The sequence below is a fragment of the Talpa occidentalis genome, unplaced genomic scaffold, assembly GCF_014898055.3.
Source record: "Talpa occidentalis isolate TD23 unplaced genomic scaffold, MPIMG_talOcc4v2.1 talOcc4.2, whole genome shotgun sequence".
Taxonomy (NCBI): Eukaryota; Metazoa; Chordata; class Mammalia; order Eulipotyphla; family Talpidae; genus Talpa; species Talpa occidentalis.
Window position 1 is genome coordinate 143,120,789 of NW_023602073.1, and position 25,226 is coordinate 143,146,014.

General features: G+C 50.3%; 1 protein-coding gene across 3 annotated transcripts in view; it reads right to left on the reverse strand.

Annotated features, from left to right (window-relative positions):
* ZDHHC14 (zinc finger DHHC-type palmitoyltransferase 14) overlaps positions 1-25,226 on the reverse strand; it is a 219,628-nt gene that overhangs the window by 29,291 nt on the left and 165,111 nt on the right. For 2 of the 3 annotated variants that reach the window (XM_054697935.1, XM_054697933.1), the window contains exons 4-5: positions 4,352-4,489; positions 1,307-1,355 (exon numbers count right to left, since the gene is read on the reverse strand). In XM_054697935.1, the coding sequence (XP_054553910.1) occupies positions 1,307-1,355; positions 4,352-4,489 (187 nt within the window). Of the gene's footprint in view, positions 1-1,306; positions 1,356-1,395; positions 1,434-4,351; positions 4,490-25,226 lie in introns of all 3 variants that reach the window. The other variant, XM_054697936.1, reaches the window with a different exon arrangement.

The following is a 25,226-nucleotide window of genomic DNA, read 5'->3' on the forward strand; positions in this document are numbered from 1 at the left end:
AATCTTTCAGGGTACAAACACATGCTCCTTTACCAGAACTCAGCGCTTCTTCACAGACTCATGCAAGAAGGATGTTCTTCTTCAAAGCACATGTCAAACAGAAGACGCCGTCACAACAGAGGGTCTTTGGGGGTCACCCCTCTAAGGAGGGGGAGGCTTAGTGACACGTGAAACTTGTGTGTGCTTTGTAACCACGAAAGCCCAGCTTCTCACTTTTGAGTATGGGGACATCTATGTTCCTGTAAGTCCCCGCCACTTCCAGAAGAATGAAGGCCAGCGGGGGGCTTTGCCCAGCCTGCCCATGTCACCTCCCTGTTCCCGTCCTCCTGCCTCAGTACTCACAGAGAACATTCTCTGCTGCCCGACAACACAGATGCACCAAGAAGACATTATGTGAATGTACAGAAAGAGCCAAGTTTGCTTTTAGATCTATCTCAGTAACACCACCACTGCCAACACCGCAGTCCCCCACCAACCCAGCCCAGGGACACAAATTGGTTTATTTCAATAACTGTGTCATGTGTCTCTTTACTCTTGAGCAATTCTCTGCCATAAGACGGTTGCTCCAGGGAGGAAGGAGGTGTTCGGGCCCCATCTACCTGCCTAGAGGAAAAGAAAGAGCTGGGTCCCAGCTGGACTGGGAGAGAGGGTCACGCAGGCCCAGTGCTGACCCCGTGACATGCCGCGGGCAGGGGAGGGAGCGGGAGTCCACTCAAGCATGTCTCAGTGGATGTCTTTTCCGTCAGGTGCCCACAGCACTGCGGGGCGTGTGTGCCGCCTGGCAGGATGGGGTCCGATGACTGACATGGACCAAATTTAGTCCCCTCAGAGCCATGAGAAGGTGTTCTTTTCTGGAAATAAATCTGTCATCCATGCTGCCCGAAGGAGCCACACCTCCTGACGGAATCTACGAGGAGGGCCAGAGCACCCAACCCAGTGTCTGTCTGCCAAGAAAAGGACCCCCAGGGGCACCCCTATATACACTGCAGGGACCTGCTGATGACAGTAAAGTCAGACGGAGCCCCAGCCTTCTCCTCAGACCAGCCTGATTTAACACAAATCAGTGCAAGCGTCCCTCCTGGGTCTCCCAACAAAAGAGCACCTTAGCTTCAACCAGGCTAAACGAGCCTCTGGTAGGCTCTGCCATTCAGACGCTACTGCAAGGCAGGTGGATACCAGGGGGTGCCCTAGATGCACTCCAGAATAAAAAGAATATGATGTCTGAGAAGGACAGGCCGGGACAGAGAGCAGGAGGCCAGGCAGTACTTCCCACACGCCCGCGGAAGCAGGGCACCACAAAGGATATCTCGCAGGACTGTCCTTAAGGGCATTTAGGAATCCTGTTTGTTGTGAACCTGTGGGAACGAAACCAACATTTAGTATTCAGACACTCACCTCTGGAACGACAGCCTTCATGCGCAAAGCTCTCTCATCTGCATAAAAAGAATAGGTGTCTAAAGATCAATTAAATAATTATATTTTATATGTGGTAACAGCACCGTATGCCGATCGGAGACTGAGATTCCACTAAAGTCAATCAACGAGAAAATGGCAGATTTGTAATTAGACCCAACATCTGCAGGATGGGTTTTCAATAAAAGCAGATGGAAGTCTGCCTCCTTTCCCATAAATTACGGTTTTGATTACTCCTTTGTTTTCCTTCCTTCAATAGGGAAACAGAATACTGTGCGCTACTTTATTCTCTTCTTCTATGAAAGACTGTTTTCCCAAGGTTTGTTAACCTCCGCCCCTGGAAGGCTCAGAAGCCGGGCTGTGTATAAAAGTCTTTCCCTGCTCCCAGGATAAACAAACTCATAACATGTTTATAACTGAGTCGTTGGGCTTAAGACATTTTAATGTGAACTGTCTATGCAAGAAAACATGTCCTAAGATGCTTGAGTACAGATGTATCTGCCTAAAAGCCATTTTTACTCTGTGTATTGGCATTCTGCTTTTTAAAAATAAAAGCCCGCCTGAGGGGACTCGAGGCCTCCATCTCAGGCCCCTGCTGGGCTTTATGGTGCCCTGCGCTTCCGGGGCTGCAAGGGGAGCGGCAGGGAGAAATGGCCAGCTAGCACGAGGTTCCCCACCTCTGTATGTGCTGCGGGGGAGAGGTCAGTGGGAGGAGAACAAGCAGGGTGTAAGGCTTTCTCTTCCACTCCGCCAGGCCGCAGGTGAGACCAGCAGTGGCTGTGCCACAGGCCTGACAGCTGAAGTCTGGTGGGGAAACGAGGGGTCGAAAAAGCAATGACTTCTCCTTCCTCTTACTGTTTCCCCAGCAACCCTTCCTCTCGGAGGATGTCCCGCCCTGGGAATCCTGGCACAACAAGGATCCTCTCCTGAACCCAACTCTCCCGCCTCATGCTGTTCCCTCTCAGGGCCTGGGTGGGCCTGGCAGGGAGGAATTGGGGGGACAATTCCTGCTGCCCCAAAACCTCTGATTTTGCCAATATTTTTTGAGTTTTAGAGGGATCATGGGAACCCGGTAAAAACCTCCCTGAACGCATCCTGTGCCAGTCAAACAGGGGTGGTAGAGCTGGTTCATGGGGAAGAGGGTTACTGGGGGGGGGGGGGCAGAAAAATGTTGTTTACTTTTGTTTAAAATATTTGACAACCTGTGGCCAGATAAATCCTGCATGCTTTTTTGCAGAAGACCGCAGTCGCAAGAGTTTATAAACAGACTACAGTTGACTCCATTTTGCTGGAGGACATGAAAATGAAAGGTAAGTCAGAACCCAACAGTGGTGGCAGTAGGGGGGTTGCTGTGTATGTGTGTGTGTGTGTGTGTGTTCCTGTATTCCCAGGACTGATGCTGGTATTTGGGCAAGTGAAAACTGACCCTTCATGTCCAGAATGGAGGGACCAGACCGTAAATACAGTGTGGCCATAGGTGTGTATTTATATAAAATACACATCAATGAAAGCACTTGGACTTTCCAAGAGTGACATGAAAAATGTAATCTTCGAGCACTGCTTTCAGAGTCATGGGTATGCTGCAGTGTCAGTACTGATGTCTCCTCCAGTTGTGTAGCAGTTGCTGCTTCTCTCTGACCCTTTCGTCTAGCGCACAGGTAGGAGGACCCTGGGCATTTGCCATTTTTCTCCTCTGAAAATGGAAACTGGGCCTGTGTGGAGCCACGCTGGCATCCCTCCCAGGTGGAGTGGACGGGCCTCCACGGGAGCCAGTCCTCCCCCCGCAACCTGCCGAGTCATGGCTCTCGACCACGTATCACGTATTTATTTGTGTCACATTCAGATGAAAGGATTTCAGGCTGAAGGATTGGGAACTGGGATATAAAATGCCTATGAAGATCTGGGCTAGCCCATTTAATGTCCAAACTAGACCAATATTTTAAAAAGACTAGGGTGAAACTTTCCATGCAATTTACTCCCCCCACCCAACACAGACCCCACCCAGAGAGAAGGGAGGACACTAGGGTTTCTAAGGCAGCCCTAGCCACTCCATTTGTGGTTTTCCCGTTGCTGCCTGGGAAGAAAGTAAGCCGTGTTCAGATACTTTGGGAACATTCCAGAGAGACAAGCAGTACCGCCCAGGGGTGGGGGGGTGGGGTGCCCAGGGGAGGGGGTGCTTCAGGAATGCGGACAGAGGCCCTGCTGGTCGTGACTGTGATGGAGGTTTAAAGGCATCTATCTAGGTAGAGCTCAAGGCCAATTAACTTCCTTTCATTCCTCCCATTGTGGGAAAGTGAACAACCAAGAAACAAAAGAGATTCAATTATGACCTTGGGAAGGTTAGAGTGAAAAGTGTCCTTTGCTTAGGCAAATATATATTAAAGTCATTTATGTCCAAAACTCATTTTTCATTGCTCTGTAGTTGACGAATGTTCTAGCAAATAACTAAACATCTTAACAAATGTGTATCTTTAACATATTTAGATTTGTGTGTAAGAAAACCCAGTCTTTATTCTTAGACTTTATTTTTTAGGGTGACCGTTCCTGCTTTTGCAGCTGTACCCTGCAACTAGATGGGCATCCTTTCTGCCAACGAGGGTGTGATTCTTCCAGGGGGACAAAGGACAGAGAGAAAGTGAAGTCACAGAGGCTGGATTAGGGGCGAGTGTATCAAGGAGAGGTTCTATCAGTCAGGCAGAGTTTGGTGCGGGTGTGAATGGGGAGCTGCTGTTGGAAGGATGGGGGTGGCATGGAGTGGGGAGAGGGGGAGATGTCTGAGAACGTGAAGGGGGTAGGCAGCGAGTGAGGGGGGGCCTGGGAGAAAGGGGGAGAGAAAGAGAAAGCCCGAAATGATCAAAATATCAAATCAAAATTAAATCAGAAAACCAAAGTCAGGCAAATGGTTACATACATCATCTGATTTCACCAGCATACTTACGAAGAATGACGTGGGTGATAACGAATGCAAATATAAAGACTGTCAGAAAAGACAGAGATAAAATAAACATATAAAAAAATCTGTAGTTTCTTTTCCCCACACAGTTGCCTACCCAGGGACAGTGGTGATCAAAACGTTCTGAAATGAGAGGCAGAAAAAAAAATATGGATATCAATTAATAAAATGGTTCTTTACATGAGGGAAACCCTCCCCCAGCCCCGTATTCTGATACTATAACCAAATGATACCATAGGATGAATTTCCACTCAGAGACACGCTTCACATTACAATATTTCAAGAACATAATTATTCCTTCACCAGAATTAGCTGTTTTGAAAAAATAGGGCATGCATTCTTTTCAGATGGCAACTTAGAGAAATTAGAGCACAAACCCTCATTAATGAGGAAAGATTTCCCTTTCTGTGTGAGAAACCTGTTTGGCTCACAGAACAATCTTTTATAAAAAAAATGGTACCAGCACCTTCAGTATTCAGAGCTGAGGGGTCACAGGGGCCTGGGACAGGACAGAGGGGTCACACCCTTCTCCCATCCCTACAAAATGTTATTTCAATAGTCATGGGGAATTGATAGCATTTGAAACAGTGAGCCATGACCTTCAAGTGCCTTGAAGTACACGCCATCTTTGCGCCCACAATCCTCAGCTTCTTTACCTGCAAACAGCACTTTCTGGAGCTCTCAGGGGTGAAAGGTCTGGGCAAGCATTTGTAAGGCCTCATCTTAGAGTTTGTCAAGAGAAGTCACATACATGAACATTGGGCCTTGAAACACCCCATGAGGAAAACGGTGATGTCTCCTGTTCACAGGTGAGACTCGAGATGTGGGGAGAAGGGAGCCCCCTGTCTGGGGCAGAACAGTGGGGCTGGGAGGAGGTCAGGTCTCTCCCAGGCCTTTGTGACCCAGCGCTGGCTCAGGCATTCTCATACCGTTACCCCTGCACCCTGAGAACCTGGGAAGTCAATACACAGTGACTATTCATGTCAGGTCAGGAGGCTGGAAGCACCCCCCCAACGCCCCGCCCCACATGGCGGCACCATCAGAAAACTACAGAGCACAACCTCCTGATTTCCACAGGAAGTGACATTCCTTCCCCAGCGGAAGGAAGGAGGAGGCACCTCTTCAGCCAGCAGGGTCCCCACAAAAGATGGTATAAGGGGTCCTGGCTTTGGATCTAGAAAAGTATGTGCAGCTTGCTGCAAGACTCCTTTCCAACCTGACTTGCCCTTGCTGTTTCCAAAGAAACCCATTTTGTTGGCGCACATCTGAGGGCTGTTTGGGGTCAACAGCACGAACCCAGGCTTGTAACTCGGGGAACTGCACACGAAATCCGTCCCGTGGCAATTTCCCTTCCCTTTGCAAGTGATGGGAAAGTGGGTCTCATTTCTCTAGGGCTCAGCAGGTCTTCCAGGGCTCCCTCGCGGCAGCCTGCCTGCCCTGATGGGGTGTGCAGCATGCGGGGGACAATTTACTCTTTACCCAGGTTTAGCTTCTACTCAGTTGGCTCACGTAAAATACCTACATGTGCTTTTAAAAGCAAACAGGGAGGAGACACTGTAGACAGACATATAGCTGAGGAGCCAATGTTTCACCTTTCCTCTCCCCCGCCATAAGCCGCTCCTCTCATAGTTGTGTCTAATGCGAGCTTGTTTCTCGAAAGAGCGTGAGGATGCCTGAGATGGGGTGGCAGAGGGGCTGTGAGATCTACCCCGTCTGCAGAGACAGCTGGTCCGAGCAGCGGGCCTGAAGGGAAACCTCGGGGAGCCTGCCTTGGCGAGGGCCCATGGCCTCGAAGGTGCATTCGGCCAAAGGCAAATAATTCCTGCTGATGCCAAAGGGGTCCAGAACAGGCCTCCCCCAAAATGGGCCACTTTGGTAGTGGACTGTTTCAAGCTGAAGGCCATCAAGACCCTGTAGAGTCAATGGAAACTTCTGGCTCTGTCCTATCTACCTAGAAGAATTTAGAAAGAGGGGTCTCATCCATATGAGAGTTATTGTCAGAAATAACCTCTTCTGACCCACCTGCATGGCAGAGCAAACACCTGCTCCTCCTGCAGTCACCTCTGCCCTCTGAAGTGCCAGGCTCCACCCATTCCTCAGCTCAGACTGCACCTGTGCCTCATTTTACCCTCTCGTATTTGGACCTCACGCACATGGGGTCCCTGTGTGTACGAAATTAAATTTGCTTTTCTCCTGTTAATCTGACTTATGTCAATTGAATTACTAGGCCAGCCAAAGAAATCTTGAAGGGTAGAGAATCATTTTCCCTCCCCACAGTGTACCCCTGTGAGTTACATCTGTACATGTGCTGCCAGGCCCATATCCCGGAGCAGTTAGCCCCGGTGAGAGCAGAGTCAAGGCACTCGTCCTCCAGGCTGTGCACCGGAGACGTCGGCACGAAGAAGTGCAGCGAGAAGAAAGAACATTGGAATCCACCCAGTTTCCTAAGATTTGGTGGCTGTTATTTGGGGCTCCTTCTGTATGCAGGAGTCTGGGAAGAGCAGAGGTAGCAGGAAGAGACACGGAGGAAGCAGGGCACAGAAGTACGTGCAGTGTCGGCACCTGGGATCCAGCTGTGAGCCCTGATCTCTAAATCCCAAACAGCTGGTGGATTGGGCCGCTCCACCCAAGTGAAAATTGCCTGTCACAAAGTATGGAAGGGCTTGGGAGGCCTAACGACCACATGGACACCCTTACCACAAGGACAGAGGTCTCTGAGCCACCACGGGTCATCTTTAGCTTAGAAAGTGTCCTATTAGCAAAGCTATGATTCGCTTCTTTTCTGAGGGAGGCAGAGTAGCCACAGATGAGGCTCACGAGACCACTGATCATGGGGTCGGGGAGGCTTCCCAGGAAAATGTGATGCCTCAGAAGTGGGTGTGGACACCTGGCTCCCTCAGCTGAAGCAGTTTCCACTTGGAAACTTGTTTATTGAAAACTCTCTCTTGGCTGACAGCAATCCCACCAGCAACGTGAGCTCACTGAGGAACCTTTTATTTAACGCTTTTCATATCCTCCTTTGTGTCTGCTGAACACACGGTGGTAAATGAGCCTCAAACACTTGCCGGGAGCCTCTGAGGAATAAGGGTCAGGCCTCTGTCCATGGACACCTCCCACTCTCTCGCTCCCAGGCCCTCTTCTCCTCCTCCCACCTCCCCTGGCCTGTCTCCTCTCCACGGGTTCTCTCTCTCCCCTTCTCTCTCTCTTCATGGGCAATTCCTTTCATCCCGAGGTTCAAAGGCCAGCTGCACCCCAAAGACACCAACATGGCTGCCTGCACCACCAGCAAGCTCTGTCAGCTCCCCTCACGCTTGTCCAAAATCATCTTATTTGTTTGTCATTCTTTCCATCTGCCAACCCCACTCTAAGCCTTTAGTAAACAGTTGTCAAATGATTGAAGGGCCCTCCCGCTACCACAAGGAATCCACATGAGCAAGGCCACCGCCTGCTGTCATACAGCTAATGAGAACCATGGCTGGGCCTCTCTCCGTCCGCCTCCAGGATGCCCTGATGCCACCCTGCCTCTGTGGAGTCTTCCCCGGTGCCAGCAGATTCAAATTTAAGAACTACTGTGAAGAACCACCCCAACGCCACAGTCCACGGCTCCCAGGAATTCTTTATCTTATTTGGTGAAGACACTTTTTATTCAGGCTCCAGAATATTCCTCAGACCCAAAGAGTGAACTCCTAATAGAGGAAGAGCAAATCATGCGTGTCACTCTGCCACTCTCACCGTGGCTAGGCGCGCACATGTGCTCCTCTTATGGGTCAAGGACACAAATGGGACACAGGGTGGGGTCACCTGCTGGGGGGAGTTGCCTTCTGCACTGAAGGGGCTGGAGCTTGCCCAGGAGGAGCAGAGACTTTGGGACTGCCGTGGAGCCCGTGTTGTTCAGTTTCCAGGGAAGAGAGCAGAACTGCACTGTGCACAGCTGAGCTGGGAAGAGAGAGAGGCCACAGCCGGACACACGGCAGCTCCCCAGGGCCGAGTGAAGAAGTAATTGGCTGGAAGAAGAACATCTGGAGGAGGAGAGGAAGCCGAACAGCTGGCAAAGCTAGCCAGACACAGCCACACATCTGAGAAGCGTCAAACAACTGTTCTTTGAGTTCGGTGTGTGCATTTTCTGTGTGGAAAAATGGAATGGGGTGTCCAGTGTGCTGGTGGCAGGGATGAGGCAATGGGAGGTTCTTTAACAATACACTTTGGGGTCATTGCCATATCCCTTGATTCTGAGGCCTGGGACCCACCAGAGACCTCAATTAGGAACAACTCTGGAGGGTGTGCATCTGTGCTGAGCTTTGCCGCACCCTGGAGCAGAGCCTGTGAGGATGGGGCACGGGTGGGGATTGGGGCTGATGAACCTAGAAGGCTCTCTAATAATGAGATCCGGTTAATTAGCAGGGTTGGCCCTGACCATACTGCCCTGAGGTGATTTGCCCTGCTTCTCCCTCCTTCCCCAGGTGAAGCCTTGAGGTGAAAAGCCATTTCTAGTCACCCTTATAACCCTGACTCCTGCCAATGTGCTGGCAGGAGGCAGCCACTAATACAGATGCCCCAGGGGAGGGAATGCCTTTACTGCCTTTGGTGGGTTCTGAGTAGCTGATCAATATTCCTGGACACTAAGTGGGAACATTGGAAAGTGCTGGTGAAAGATGAGGTTCTGGGCCTGCCAACCACAGAGAATTTGGGGCTCTGGGCCATCTGAAGACACCTGGAGACATGGACTAGAGGCTGGAAGAGCGTCCCACTGTTGTTGGTGCGTCAACTCAAGGAGAGACAAGGCCTCTGGCGGCTCCTCCTGCAGTAGGGACAGAGGTGGTTTAGTAAAAGCCCTGCAGCTGCAGCCCCAGATCTGGGCCACCTACTGGGAGACCCGAGGTTACAGAGTGGATTTCAGGCCAATTTGGAAAAGTCACCTGCTCTCAGATCCAAAGTGGGGAAAGATGGTTCCATGAAAATGGCTGGTGGGAGGTAGCTGAGGAAAAGGAGCTACGGTCCTATTTCTTCATGCAAAACTCTAGATAATCATGAAAACAATGTTAGTGCTGGCAATTCGAGCATTCTCTGCTTGCCTGGGGTGGTTATTTCACAACTCCAGACTGCAGCCCCGCCCAGTAGGTGCTATTCCCACACGTTACAGAAGAGGGCGCCACGGAGCAGGCGAGGAGGCCCACCAGGAGCCGCAGGGCTGAGTCCGCAAGCGCCCCTCTGCTGAGTCCTCTGATTAAAGGTAGAGGACATTTCTGGAAGAAGTGGACTAGGAAAAAGAGGCCTTGAAAATAAGGAGAAGCGGAGAGGAATTAGAATTGGACAGGGACGGGAAAATTCACTGACACATTAAGGGCAAAGTATTTGCAAAAGTTGAGTTTGATGCTGGCCAAAGGAAGGAATCAAACGTATGAAAATGTTAAAAATCTCCCAGAAGTCAGGTTCCAATATAGGTTCTTAGGAGAGGGGTCCAGAGATGGGTGGCAATCATCTCCTCAGGCCAGGCACAGTGGTCCAGAAAATTCACGTTTTCCATCCATATGGTGGTCCTGTGCCTAGGGGAGGGGTGAGCTGGTCAAGAGAAGGGGAGTAACAGTCCCCACTTCCTTCTCCAAGAGTGTCTTGAGTGTCATGCGATATAAGAACTGTAAGAATTAAACTGAAATGACAAACTTCTCATTTAAATGTTAATTACATTTAAATGATGTTAAAAGCTCTTAAAGGTATGAAGTGGAAAATTACTTTTTCTTTAAGCCTGGGATTTTTTTACCTCCAAAATTAGCAACATTTTGTCTTAGGAGGTCTCTTGTTTTTTTCAGAAGGATGAAGGTCGTGATATAGCAGTACATAGTCATCTGACCTTTATGAGTTCCATGAAATTCATAAAATTATGTAATGGGAACATTAAAATATCAAGCTAGCTAACGTATCAGTGGACCACCTTCTCAGACCCTAGATAATTCAGCTGTTCTAAACCTTTTGGTAAAACCTAAATTGTGACTGCTTTGGTAGCTGTGGTCAAGGACTGGGTAGGTTTCTGGAAAGCAACGCAAATGCTCCTCGTTCACCTCCATCCAGGATTAGGGAGGCTTGCTACGTGCCAGGCACCAGGTAAGGCTCCCCATGAAGACAAGGGTCCCCATGAACGAGTCATGTACTCTCAGCACCTGCTCAGTGATGCTCTTGTGGCCACTGGACTGATGGGACCTGCAGGCAGGGCTCAGCTGAGTGCTCCACTGTGGCCTGGCATGGCCTCGGTGCCCAATCCTCTGCAGGTACAGCACATCACCAGCAATGGGCATGAGAAAGGAATGCCGCCATGCCAGGATGGGCATCTGTGCGGGTGACCCCGGGGCATCGCTCCTCTTCAGGATGTAGAAAAGATGTGCCCATGCCTGGGGATGCCCAACCAGATCAGGCCCTGCCTTCCGTGAGAAAAGATGGCCTCATGCTCAGCAACGGGAGCATCAGGTCCGGCAGGGACCTGACAATGGCCCTGGCAAGCATTATCTATTGAGACTAGGGGGCTTGGGGGTTATTGGAGCAAAGGGGTATATCAGGGTAAAGGTTTCTTATACCCTCCCTTTCTTGACTCTTTGTCTGAAAATAAGCTCTATTTAATTATATGGAGAGACAAAATCAAAAACTCATATTAACTAGCTTTAGTATCTTACTTCTACATGCAGATAATTTCTTCACATGTAAAATGTTGGATTAGATAAATCCCAAGACAATTTTGAGCTATAAAATTAAATGCAAATGGCTGTCTTTTATTGGAACATGCAAGGTACTTCTGGTCTTGAGTACCTTGAGTACCTCGCTAATGCCCCATAAATGAAGATTCAGCTGCCTTTAACTTTATTTGCTAAAAAAAAAAAAGAAAACTAAACTAAAAAATTTCAAAGTAGCACCAATGAGTTGTAACTACAATCTAACATAACTGTGGCCAGTGCCCCACTTGTGGCCTCAAGTGTCTCGTCAAGGCCTCATCTGCCTCCCCCCACCCCATGGCCTCATTGACTCCCCAGCTTCGCTATCTGGCATGTTGCTGAGTCTCTTTGTGCCTCAAAGGAGGGAGCTTGACTGAAGGACAGTGAGTGTCCCTTCAGGCTCCAAGTGAGCAGTTAAGCAGTTTATATTTTTATTTCTTCAAATTTCTAAGTTGGTTGAACTTCAGTGTTTAACTCCACTTTCTAACACTAGGGTGGGGGGGTTGGGGGGGGTTCTGTGCTTCTAGGGGGAGGAACAGCTCGCCTGGGAGGTGCCAGGGCTTGGAAGCTGCTGTGCTCTGAGTAGAGCTGATTAGAAACAAAGATGGCGTCAAAGCAGTTGCCAGAGATGAGGAGGAGGCTTCGTAGAGAAGCAGCGAGAAGTAGCTGCTGGAGGAAGGTTCTGAGGGTTTCCTGTGTAATGTAAATTGTTTTTGAAAGGAGATGTAAGGAAATGAACTTTGAAAAGTGAGTCAGCCTGTTATGATGTAGAAGGAAATCCCACAATTCCCATGTTTTGGATTCAGAGCGTCACAGAGTCACGTCATATAAACTAGTAAATTATACCCAGGCAGGAGGCATTGGTTCCCTTTTCTCCTCTTCTCCTCTCCTGGAGGCTCCCTAGATTGACCAAGGGCCCTTCCATTGAGGTCTCTGAGCCTCCTTGGAACGTCCTTGCTGGCTCAGGGCTCCATGTTATTCTGATCAGATGAGTAAAGTAACATAAGCTCTGGTCATGTGTGTGAGGACAGAGCCGGCACAGGGCAGTCCTTCTCCAGCTGCAGCTTCTATGTTGTCAACTGTGCAATCACTGCCCTGGAACCAGGCACCAGTGCCCTCTGCTTGCCTACTGCTCCCCGGCCTTACCCAGGCGCCTCTCAACGTCCACCTCACATTGCCTTTGTGTCTGCAGGGATAGAAACTACGTCTCGAAATGCTACTTAATTCTCAGAATAAAATAAATGATAATGACCATCCAAATCTGAAAGCCAGCTCAGTCACGAAACACCATCCCCGAGAAACTCCTCCACTCTTCTCCAGAAACGAGCCCTTGAGAAGGGAATGGATGACAGCAGTCATCCCCACGGACACCAGGACCAGTCGGTGCATTAAACCAGCATCTCACCTTCCAGCAGAAGGGCTTGGACCCTGGCAGGACCTTCTGGTTTTCAATGCCCCTTCACTCTCTGGCTTTCTTAGCCCACGTGGACCTGACAGCAGGCAGAAGCTGCCAGGTGTGCAGGAGACGCTGGGCCCAGCGTCCCGGGCTGCTCATGGTGTGTCTAGAGTCACCTCTGACGTCCATTCACAGTGTTCTTTCACACCCAGTTGCTATGTTTCTTGAAAACTCAGTCAATTTATTCCCAAAATGCAGGTTTCAGAACAGAGCGACCTCACGGGGACCTCCGGTGAGTAAAGCTAGCACTTCCAAGGCTCTTCAAAGCCCTTTCCATGACTGCGCATACACCTAATAGAAAATTATCTTCCCGAAAGGCACACTTTTGCAAAGTAAGCATGCTTCTGTGATTTTGTAGCAATCTACATCTTCAGACATGGAGACCCATAACCATGAGCTGGACACACAGGCTCAGTGGAATCAACGAGAATTCCCTTAAAAGGCACGCTGGGCCATGTGTCCAAAGACATGTCCTTAAATGTATCTTACTTGACAGACATCCAGGCTTGAGAGGGTTCGCTCGGGAGCAGATGACCCCAGCAGCCACTCCCGCTGACACAGAACTGGCTGGTGGCATTAAACCACTCAGCATTACCAAGTATTACACCTGTGGTGGGGGAGTGGGGTGGATGTCAGAGACTCAACACAGCTGCTGCTTTCCTGTTCTCGGCTGTTCACATGCCCAGCACCCCTGAAACCCTGGGTTTAGAGAGAGGGTCTTCAGTGACCATTTCTCCACAAAAGTGCACAAAAGAACAGGCAAAGGACCTCTTTCATGGTACGGCCACCTGTGTAACTTGGGGGGCCTGCTGCAAAATGGAAGTGAGTCCATCTGATTGAAAACTTATTAAGAAGTTCAGGACAATAACCACAGAGCCTGAGATCAACCCTCAGGACCCCTCACCCGGTGCAGCAGCCCTGCTGACTGGCTGATGGCCTGGGGGTGTGATTTTCCAATTTGTGGCAAAGTGATGTCTAGAGATTCCACTGAGCTGTCTGAAAGGATTTCCAGAGGGCTTCTAGGGGCAGCCAGTGAGGAGACTGATTAACCAGGAGTTAACAGCAGGCTCTCATTCATACCATGTGGAGGGACTTGGGGCAAAGAGAGAAAACCTTCTAGCTGAAACCCCCCCCACCCCCACCCCCGGCTCCCCAGTCACAGGCAGTTATGAGGCTGGTGCTGTGCTCACCCTGACGCTGCCTTCTGCCCACCTGGCACTGGTGCTGCCTTCCTGGCAGGAGGGAGCTGAGTATCGTCAGGTCTCCAGAATAAGGGCTGTCGGTTCAAGTAGGTTCAACTAGTGAAATTAACTTACTTGGTCAGGACCATCATTCAAAAAAGAGCAGAGAAGAGAAACAATCAAGGCATCTCGCAATACAGCTTCATGAAACTGCACCTCAGTGTACATCGTAAAATGTATTTTTTACTGAGTGTTGCTGGTGGGAGGAGGCGGGGGGCAGTTTGAAAGCTATTGTTTCATTCAAGAACGTAGCTGGCACAGGATTTAGCCATCAAATACTTGTTAAGTTAATAGATATATGTATAAATTATATCAGAAATAGGCATAAATACATCCCAAGTCATTTTCAGTTATGTCATTTCTATCCTCCCAGAATTAACTCAGTATAACTCAGATTAAATAGCTAAATTACTCGCACACCCTGAAAGGAAAAAGAAAAGAAATGGCATCTTTCTCTCTGAGGTTCCTCTGCAGACCACCCACCCAGCCCAGCAGGCAGAAGCACCAACCTGAGCTGAGCCCCAGGCGGGCTGGAGCCAGGAAACTGCAAATGCAGAGGAGAGAGGAGGGGGGCTAGCAGAGCCCGGGGCCAGGACAGAAACCCAAACCCCAGCTGTCCGAAAAGCCTCTTCAGACTTCACGTATGAACTGCCTGGGACCGGCCAATGAACTCAGCCAAGTCCACTTTTCTTTACCTTTCGCCAGGTCCTTAGCCACTAAGCTCTAACTCCTTTGTTCTCAGCACTGTCCTCCGAACACATGTTACTTGTCTTTCCTAGACAGGGAGACAGGTTTGCCTTTCCTCCTGCCTCCCTGCCAATCAATGTGCAAAAAGCCTCTTTCTTTTCTGAAACCCCGGTGTCCTGCTATTGGCCTCCATGCACCTCAGGTTTCAAGTCCATGGGTCGGTAACATGAGGGTTCCTAGTTCCTGATAGGACTTAAGAATTTTTATTAGGGCCTCCCTGGTGACACAAGAGGTTAAGACGCAGCCTATGAAGCTACCCACAGCCACTGCAGCACGAGTTCGATCCCCGGCCAGGGAGCTACCCACATGGCGCAGCAGACCTCTCCTGCCTCGCCCACTGCTCCCCTCAGCAGTGTATTTCAGTCAGTCTGCCTGTTCTGTTCCCCATTCTGTCACTGATGAATCCTCTCACCCCCTGCACCTCTGGCCTGTACCCCAGTTCTTGCATGCATAAATAAATAAATCCTTTTTTAAAAAAGAATTTTTATTATTTCTCTTGGAGTCTATGAGTTTTCATTTGTACTGCTGGGAGGTTTGAGGGTGGCAGCTGTGAGTTTTATTCAGTTGTGTTTGGGGAAGGAAACTTTAATTTGTTCCCAGCTGAGAACACTAACCTAGTCATAGAATCGAAACAGTAACATAACTTTTCTTTCTTTCTTTTTCTTAAGAAAGGTAAAATGGAGAGGTGAAGGTAACTTTAGCTTGAGGAATATCTGATTCTCTTTGACTTGCCCTCTTGGGGCTTGTGACCCCACACGGCAGAGGCCCTCACACTGTGTCATGACCTCCTGCTCAGCACTGCTGAGGCAGCATGGGGCACCCCAGCTATTCTGAGGGAAGCTCCTGAAGACCAGGTTCAGGGTTTTAGTTTCTTTGTAAGAACCAGCAGCAGGAAAGCACTTTCAAGCAGGGGGCAGCAGGATTTGTTGGGGATGAGTGGGTGGATTGGACTAGAGCAGGGCAGATGCGGGAGTCACCAGGAGACGCCTGCCTGGTCAGGGTGAGACCTGGCAGCTGGCTTTGGCCGGGCAAAGGGAGAGAACTGGATGGAGTTGGGATCCACTAGTCAGAAAACATCAGAGCCTGGTTATGGGAGGGGAGGGGTAACCATCGGGGTGGGCGTCAAGGGGCAATGCTGGTTTGGGATGTCTCGGATCTTCCCATGTGGAAACGTCCAGAAAGCAGGTGCATCTGCAAGTCTGGAGCTCCACGGACAGGTGCAATCTATAGGCCTACACTGAAGAGAAAGGCAGGCTGGGGGACGAGCAGACGGGAGGTGAGCGCACACCCCCCCCACCCCAGGAGAGGCAAAGCCAGAGCACATGCTGGCCAGGGGAGCTAGAGAGAGTCAAAAAGACACAAGGAGGGAGGAGAGAGAGAAACAGAAACAGGCTTTAGGCTTTCACGAAGTCACTGCCTGTGGTTTTCCTGGGCTGTGGAGAAAATTATTTTTAAAGCGGAGCTGCAGTTTGACAGTGAGGGTGAGCATTCTTGGCCAGATGAAAATAAAACTGTGGCCAGAGCGCTCTCACTGGAACGCATTGTGGGTAGGTCCCTCTGTTGTCCCCCGTCATCGGGGCAAGAGCTGACCCCCCCCTCAGGCTTAGAGGTGTCTTCTGGCCCCAGCCCCGCCTCTGTCGCAGCTCTCCAGCCTGGCTCTTGCGTCAGCCACTGGCTCTAGCCCCCCAGCCTGCCTGCCACCCCCAGCCACCTCTGCCAGAGTGCCGCCTGCCTGCACAGTGCGTCTTTATGCTTGTGCTCCGGCTTTGCCCCCCAGTCCCTGTTTACATCTGAGAAGGATGATCCCTCCTGGGGGTGGGACTCCCCCCGCCCCCACCAGCTCCCACACAACGCTGTTCCTTTCCCTCCCATGGCCCTGGACTCCTCGGGAGGTGCAGGTGCGCTCTTTGCAGGCCCATGTACCTCACAGTCCTCGTTGTCCCCCAGGGCCTGCCTGGCACGGAGAGTGATGTGTGGCCAACAGCAGCAGGTTCCCCCCAGGCAGGCGAGGAGTGGAGCGCTGCGCCAGGCATGCAGCCCCGACGACCCACACCCTTGCCTGACTCCATGTTCTGTTTGCCCAGGCACAGGTGGGGGACCTCCTGTCCTACAGAATAGCTTCAGCATCACTGATGCTGGGGAAAAAATGCATTTTGGGGAGTTCAGTTGCTTGAATTAAAAAACAAACCCCCAAATCGTAATAAGCAATGGTTTCTCAGGGACAAACAACTTGATGGAAAACTCATTACCTCTCTAATAACGAACAGCACGTCACTCCCTGATGATACCCCATGACCCACTCCCCAAAACCAGCAGGCACCCCGCGCTCCACCTGGCTTTCGTTGAGCGGAAAGGCCGGTGTTAGAAAACCCGCACAGGGCTTGGAAACAAGGCAATTTAAGGCAATATTGTGTTATCTGTTGTGGGAAGGTTTTAATTCCTTGTCTTCCCAGTATTTCTCAGTGGCATGAAGGGACTGACAGAATAACCGTGGGAAGAAATGAATTCTCAACAGCTTCTCAAACAATGTGTAAAAGGTGTTCTATTACCAAGATCACAGACAGGTGGGGAGATGAGTCTGGAAAGTGCCTCATCTGCCTCTGAGCTCGCGGCTTCCTTCTTTGTAAGGAAAGTATGAAACAAATGATCCCAGAAAACACCCTGGGTCGCAGGACACAGGGTTGCTGAAGACCAGGCTCAGCAGGTCACTGGGGGAAAATAGGGGGTGTAGGTGGGGGAGGGGTAAAGGTGGTCCAGACCTGCCTGCCCGTGCATCCTCAGGAAATTGTGTGTAGGCTGCTCATCTTTGTTTGGGTTGAGAGGGAAAGAGGAAGAGAAGAAGGAAGAATGAGCCAAGTGCAGTTGTTTTTTAAAAAGAACTTTAAAAAACAGCAGCCTAGAAAGAAATGCTGTTATACGTTCCTTTAAAAAAAAGTTCAACACATGAGCGCTGGGCTACGAAGCTACCTGCAGCCTCTGCAGGGCCGGTTCGATCCCCGGCCACCAGCGAGGGTCCCAGATGGCGCGCAGACCTCTCCTGCCGCCCGCTGCTCCCCTCAGCAGTGTCCTTCGGTCCTTCTGCCTGCTCTGCTCCCCGCTCTGGCTCTGGTGAATTCTCTCACCCTCCCGCGCTTCTCACTGTACCCAGTGCTTGTATAAATAAATAAAGAAATCTTTTAAAAAAAAAAAAAAAGTTCAACACAAACCCTCCAGGTGGGCAGAGAGAAGATGTCATGTACCATCTAAAGTAGTCTATTTTCAGATAAACACATGCAATTTGCAGCAACATGGATGGCGCTGGAAGGGATCATGCTCAGTGAAATAAGCCAAAAAGAAAAAGAAAAATACCGGATGGTCTCACTCATAGCAGGAATCTAGAAAACTTAAATAAGGGACCAGGAAAATAAATAACTATAAGAAAGTGAAAATCAAAATCAACAAAAAACTAGGAACCAGAGACACTTTTTGGGGGGTGGGGGGCGGGAGGGGAGGGATTGGGGTCAGAATGGGGGGGTTGCAATTGTATGGGGAATATAAAAATAAAATTTATTATAAAAAAAGAAAAAAAATAAAGTAGTCTATTTTCTAACAATTTAAGACTCTAAACAAAATTCAACCTGGGGTCTTAACTTTGGGGGCCCATCTCATCGACTCTCTGGCCCCCTCCCCAGAATGCTTTCAGATGGTTTTCAGAATGCTTTTCACAATTTACACTGGCGACGTCATAAAATGCAGACTGATTTGGGGATATCCTGAAACCAGAGCTCGGGGTTCTCCACTATGTGGGTAGCAAGTGTAGCGACAAGTGTGGCTATGTCTGAGCTCTCTGCTGTGACTATGATATTGCAGGAAGGAATTTAGGGGTTCTTGGGGCAAGCGATACAAATGTGCTTCGCTGCCTATAACCATCCTGAAGGAAATACTAGTTCCTGGGGCCCCGAATTCCATCCATGGCGCCAAGTCCAGAGACCTCTGATCTCAGCCAGGGCCACGGCCCCTGATCGGCCCCGTCCTGGGAGGACAGCCAGGCCCATGGACAAGCTGTGTTTGGCAGTCGGCTCAGCCCTACTTTCTGGGCCCAGGGTCTGAGCTCCCGCTCATGGCTGGTGGGTGACTTGGCCATCAGGGTGAATCACTGAGCTTTTGCTCACATTGGGGGCTCACTGCGTCCACTGACATGGCTGCGCTCCATCAGTCCCCTGGGACCTTGTGCTCCAACAAGACAGCTCACGTATTACGTTCTCCACTTGGGTCTGAAAGGATGCCTGGGGGCCCTGAAAAGGCGAATGCCCTGTCCAAGCACAGAGAACCTCCCCTACACTGCAAACTAGGGGTTCAGGCAGAAAAACCTTCCAGGAGACAGCAAAACCTTCACAGGTACCTATGAGAGACTGAAGCAACAATCCTGGGGATGGACACTCATGTAGAGTTGCCCTATGACCTTGCAGGGGCCCAACAGGCCACACTGGACACTGGCCTTTGCCGTCAACATGGAGACTTGAAAGGTTCTTAAAGGCTGGTGACCACGTGTGACCGTGTCCTTGCCCTCCCCCAAGGGACCCCACCTCCACCCCTGCACACATGCCAGGCCCTGCCAGGGTTCAGACCTTGTGTGTTCATTATCGTGGCCTGTTCAAATTGTACTTGGCCACCTGCTGCCTCCTTTCAAGCCCAGCTGAGCTCTCCCTGCTCCAAGTCTGTGGCTCACGAACCTTTGCGCAGGGCCTTCCACTTCTAGCTGCAGGGCCTGCTCTCTGGTCCAGGAGAGGCCTCTCTGACCCACGTCCCAACCTGACTGCCGCCCAAGTCGGCTGCGGGGGAGACAACACCTACAGAACCGCCTCCGAAGGCAAGGCCACACAGAAGATATGCCGGCTCCACAAAATCACAAGAGCTATTTTAGTATAAACTGTTTCTATATATTCATTTCACCTCTTTAATCAAAAAAAGGTAATTACATTTTCAGGTATATTACTAGATTTTAAAATCAGTGATTCTTCTTCCCTTCTCCCAATGTACATTTTCCATTTCAATGAGTCCCTTCTTTGAAATGCTTTCCAGCCTTTCAAAAACGTAATATTCCAAGCAACCAAATTATTTCCACAGCTACTTTTAAAATATGCAAACTTACATTAAGCTATCAAAACTGAAGCACACCAGTTATTGTTTCCTAACCAAGTTTCCAGCCTGCAGCAGTTCAGTCCTGCCCAACTCCTACGAACAGTGGGTGGAATTTTGTGAAACATTTTTGTTTAACGCCCAACAGAGAGCAGCTGGATCAGCGGATCCAGACACAAATGTCTCGGAAGGGGAGACTTCGTGCTGGGAAGGTGTCGCTGATTCTTGGCCTCCCTGACTCCAAGTCTATTGCTGGAGGCCAATTTCAATTCTAGGCAACTAAAGTAAACCACCAACTGCTGGGCACCTCCCATAGAAAACGATATCGTTTAAAAAGATGCATTAGGGGCCTCCATGTTGGCGTCAGAGCTATCATGTTATCATCGCTGCGGCCTGAGTTTGATTCTCAGCAGGGAGCTGACCACATAGGGCAGCAGACCTGTCCTGTCTCCCTGCTGCTCCACTCAGCAGTGTATTTCAGTGATCTGCCTGTTCTGTTTCCCATTCTGTCTCGGGTGAATCCTCTCACCTCCCACACCTCTGGTCTACACCCCAGTTCTTGTATGCATAAATAAATCGATCTTTAAAAAATAAATAAAAAGATAAATTAGGCATAGGCTGCTTCATAGATAGTAACTGGTCTTTGGTTTTCAAATTTCCCTTTTTTTGGTGATAAAAATTCATTTTTCTCCCCCTAAAGATAGAACCTTCCCTGGCCCACGGACTGGACAAGATACCGCATGTCCTGGCACCCCATTTGCTGGCACCCCATTATGTGGTCCAGTGACCCACCCAGACTTGAAATGTGCCTCTGGCAGCTACTGTGCCATCTGCCTGGGTCCCAGAATAAAACTGGGGGGGAGACTGAGCCCAGGCAAACCCTGAGCCCAGTCCAGCTAAACAGGGTGATACACAGGCACATTAGAAAAAGAATCCCTCCAGGACTTTAAGGTGGTTCATGACTCAGCATCACTGGCCTCCAGCTGAGCCACAGCACTCACCAGCTCACTCTCCCTGGAGGGGTGGCACTGGTCCTCTGAAGGCCGCTCATCCGCCAGTTCAGCACTGCTTACCTGAGCCAGCACAGCCTTTGGTGTGATGTGCTGTTTCTGACTAAAATTAGTTTCAACCAAATTTACCCTTGCATATTCTAATATTTTTCACTTTCCATAGTTTCATACAATGTTCTTCGTGTATATATGTAATAACTGAATTAATAATCTCTCACCACTATGTGTGACCATGTAATATGACACATACAGTGCTTTCTGCCTTGAATTCTTTGTTCTTTTTTTAAAAAAAAAGATTTATTTTATTTATGCATCTAAGAACTGGGGTATAGGCCAGAGGTGGGGGTAGTGGTGAGAGGATTCACCAGAGACAGAGTGGGGAGCAGAACAGGCGGGTGTGCTGAAATCCACTGCTGAGGGGAGCAGCGGGCGAGACAGTAGAGGTCTGCTGCACCATGTGGGTAGCTCCCTGGCTGGGGGTCAAACTTGTGCCGCAGTGGCTGTCGATAGCTTCATTGTGCTGAGACTTAACCACTTGCACTACCGGGGAGGGTCTCCTTGGTTTGTTCTTATAGCGACTTCCAGGTACACCTTTGTCTTGATGCACCTGTACTTAGCACAGTGCTGGACACACCAGTGCTCATTAAATGTTGGTGAAAAGCAAGGACACTGGAAACAGGGGGAACAGTAAAATCCCATGTGTTTTGGTTCCTGGGGGGATACACATACCAGCTCCTTCCATTCTCCTCAAATGATAAACTTTCCTACGGGAAATTAATAATCCTCTCACCATACCCAAGTAGTGAAAAAGAAATTCCAGAATGCCACCCTGCCCCAGAGGGCAGCTCCAACTCCAAATGTCAGCCTGCTGCCCTGGTGACTGAGCACAGTGGGGGAGGGGAATGGACCAGCAGGGGCGGCGGCAGGGAGCAGAGGACACCACGGCAGGGACCTGCTGCCCGAGCTCAGGAACCCACATCACAGAGGAAGCAGCTGCACCAACCGGAGGGGGACCCTGGGGCAGAGGGAGAATTCAGTGCCCGTGGGAGAACAAGGCTGGCAAGAGAGGCAGGGGAACAAGAAAGGAGTTTAAAGGAATTTTTTAAATGATGGCAAAGCCTGAGAGCCCATCCGACTCCGAGGCCCCACAGAGGGCACCTGGCGGTGCTTTGTGTCACCTACATCGGAAATGATAGAAAGGGACCGACAAGAACGGGATCCTGTGCTGCGGGGACCTCCCTGGCCAGTCCAGCCCCAGAGCATCACGTGCCGCTCTTGGGCTCCACGGCACTTTCAATGTGGCACTGCAGGTGCAGAAGGTGATGCTTGCCAGACGGGGCAGCAGGTCTAGGACCCAGGGGGTGATGGCCTGCAGAGGCCACCTCTCAGCCTCCAGCCTCAGCTGCCTCCCGGCTGGTCAAAGTGAGGCTCCTGTACAGCAGGTGTGCAGAGGTTTGCAAAGCTCCATCTCAGTGTTGTGCAAACAACCGAGTCCATAGTGTGTGATTAAATTACTTTCAGGGATGTCCCATTTTATTGCAGGGTTAACTTGTATTAATGGTACCCACCCCAGGGAAAGTGACTGGTTATCTGAAGCTAGACCAGAGCTCAGTGGACAGACCTCCCCACAGGCTCTGCCCTAGTCCCAGGGATGTGGAGGGGACCATAGACAGCTCACAGTAGGTCTACCAGGACCTCACAAGGACTCACTCTGCTCTTCAGCCCTTTCGGTTACTCTTGCTTTATGATCTCGGGCAATCGGGGGCTCCAGGGTCCTGCTTGTCAGTTGTTTGAATTATTTTATAACTTCAAATGTTGCCTGGATGAACGAATAATCCAAAGTTCTGTTCCTTATGTGTAGAAATGATTTGATGCAACAAAGAGAGAACTACAGAGAGACAGAAAGATTCAGAGAGCGAGCGAATACAATCACTCTCAGGACTGTGCACTACAGATCCTCCAAACCCCACCAGATCACAGAAAACAAGGTGACTCCCGTCACGCAACAGTGTGATTTCATTCTATTCAGTTACTCGGAGTGTCACACCACTTTTCTCCAGTTATGTTAACAACACTAGTGGCAAGCACTCAGGTGTGTGGACCAGGTGTGTTCTGTGTGTGCCAAGTGTGTCCTGGATGTGTAGATCAGGCCTCTAACTGGGAGCGTGTATCAGGTCTGTACTGGGTGTGCTGAATGTCTATGCCAGGTCTGCACTGGTGTTACCAGGTGTGTGTGTGTGTGTGTGTGTGTGTGTGTGTGTACCAGGTGTGCACCAGGTATGTACTAGGTGTGTACTGGCTGTGTACTCGGTGCCTTCAGGGCACTGAAAGGAATCTCTGAGCCCCACCACTAGCCCCACCACTGCAGAGGGCTCACTGTTCTGCAGTGACAGCAGCTGGGTACAGCCCCAGGCCTGCTTGTCCTCAGAGGCACGTCCTCAGCTGCCAGGCTCTGCTACCCGCACCTGTGTCCATACCAGGGCCTGCTCCCCAAGACAGCCTGTCTGTCAGTCCTCGGCTAAAGGCATGGAACCCTGCAACTTTGTTCTCAAACTTATTTAACAAAGAAAAACTCTCTACTGAACTGCCCAGGAAGCTGGCCTTCTCCTGTCCCCTCTTCTGGCACAGTGACATCTATTTGCACGCCCAGGAAGCAGCAACCTAGACCCGCCGACCCTGCTTGTCAGCACAGCCTCTCCTGCCCCTTCCCTGTTCTGCGCCTCCCAACGACAGGACACAAAGGCTGGGGTGGTGGGCGCAGTGCCAGGTCACTGTGACCCCTCAGTCTGCATTGCCAGAAAAGTGAGAAGGGCTCCTGGACATGGTAGACAATGGACCATGTTTTCTCAGCTGGTCGTTTCCACAAGGAAGGACATTTCTACTAGTGCAACACTCCCTTGACCGGGGCTGACACACAGTTTTGGTAAAAGGAAATTTTACATCTAATTCAAAAGGGTTCTTTAAGGAACATGTAAACATAGGGGCAATGGAGGGAATGAAGGAATTCTATGAATGTTCACGAAGTGTTTTATGAGAATCTACATGAGATTTTAAAACACACGGAAGCAAAGTTTTCTCAAGACTAGGAACCTAGGCCAGAGCCAGGAAACAGAGGCTCAGGAACAACGGGTAGAAATGAAAGAGCAGGAAGAGCCAGGGGTCTAGACATGAGAGACGGTGTCCAGTCAACTCTCCAGGTTTGTATATAACACCGTCTCATCTACCAGTATGGACCAAGGGAGTCATCAGAACTTCAGGAGAAAGCATGCAAAGTAACAGAAGATCTTGTGTGGAAAAGTGTGAATTACTATTATTCCAGTCTGTGAAATTCCATCGCTTAAGATTGAAATCACAACCCGAGAACGGATCCTGGGAATCCCTGTGGATTGTTTCCCTGAAGACACTGAAACCTCTATGCTTCTTTGGCTTAAAAGTGTCAGGACGGGCCTCGGTTGGCCACTAGGGCTGAGATTGCCAGGAAGGTTATCAGAAGTCAAGAAAGACCGCCACATGTCCCTGTAGAAACCCAGCTGTGACCCGCTGCCTGGGCTAGCAGAGCCCTGCTCTTCACCCTGGGGAGAAAGACAGCGCCTGACGCTGCCCAGAAAGTCAAACAAACGGCAATCACAGCACTTTGCTCGATTTCAGCACTATCGGGAGCCCCGACATGCATGAATCACCTCATCCTGACCCCACCGTAGAGGGGAGGGAACTGAGACACCAAGCAGTAAGTAGCTTGTCGAAGGCACGGGGCTGGCATTTGTGCCCAGGCCAGGGGGTGCCAGGTTCCAGGCCCCGCAATACAGGCTACTCACTGCCCAGGGAAGATGGGACAAAGTTCTGTGCTGTTCTACGGGCAAGCAAAGACTGAAAGTGATTTATCCAGGTTAATAAAACCAGGCCTGAGAGGGAACACACGGACTTCCTAGCAAATTGTAGATGAAAGTCAGGACGAAGTCAGTTTCAAGGAAGTGCAAGGAAAAGTTCTCCGCGCAGCAGGAAGTGCCTTAGCACATTTCATTCCCTTCAACGAGCATGGAGACTCCAACTTCATGACTCAGAAAGAGGGTTGGCCTTCCGTGGTGTCACTAAGGGGTGCCAGGTTTGTTCTGAGGGGTTCTCTCCTTTCAGTCACGAACTAAGAGAATTTCCTTACCTGTTCCCCACGCCCACCCTGGGCCACATCTAGCTGAGGCCAGCCACTGCATTAACCCCATAACTGCCAAACAATTCCAAGGGCTGGGATTCAGGTTAGCTACAGGAATCCTGTGCTGGGCCGATGGTGGCCCCACTCTGGGTTCTCACCTTACAAGTGAGGACCTCGGGGCTCCCTCTTTCCCTCCACCTATGACTCTCCTCTGTGCTGGAGAAAGCAGAGACAGAGCGGGGTGTCTGGGTGGTCTCTGGGAAGAGACAAGAACTTAACGGAAGACCCCCAAGTCTCGAGCCTCTCATCTTCAACTTGGGCTTCCTGTGCCTCCAGCTCCCCACGCTGAAACTTCTGAGAAGCTGCCCATGTGAGAGGCCAGCTGTCCAGCACGGAGGGACCTAAGGGTAAAGGGCTTTTATTTCAACTGTCCACTGATGTGG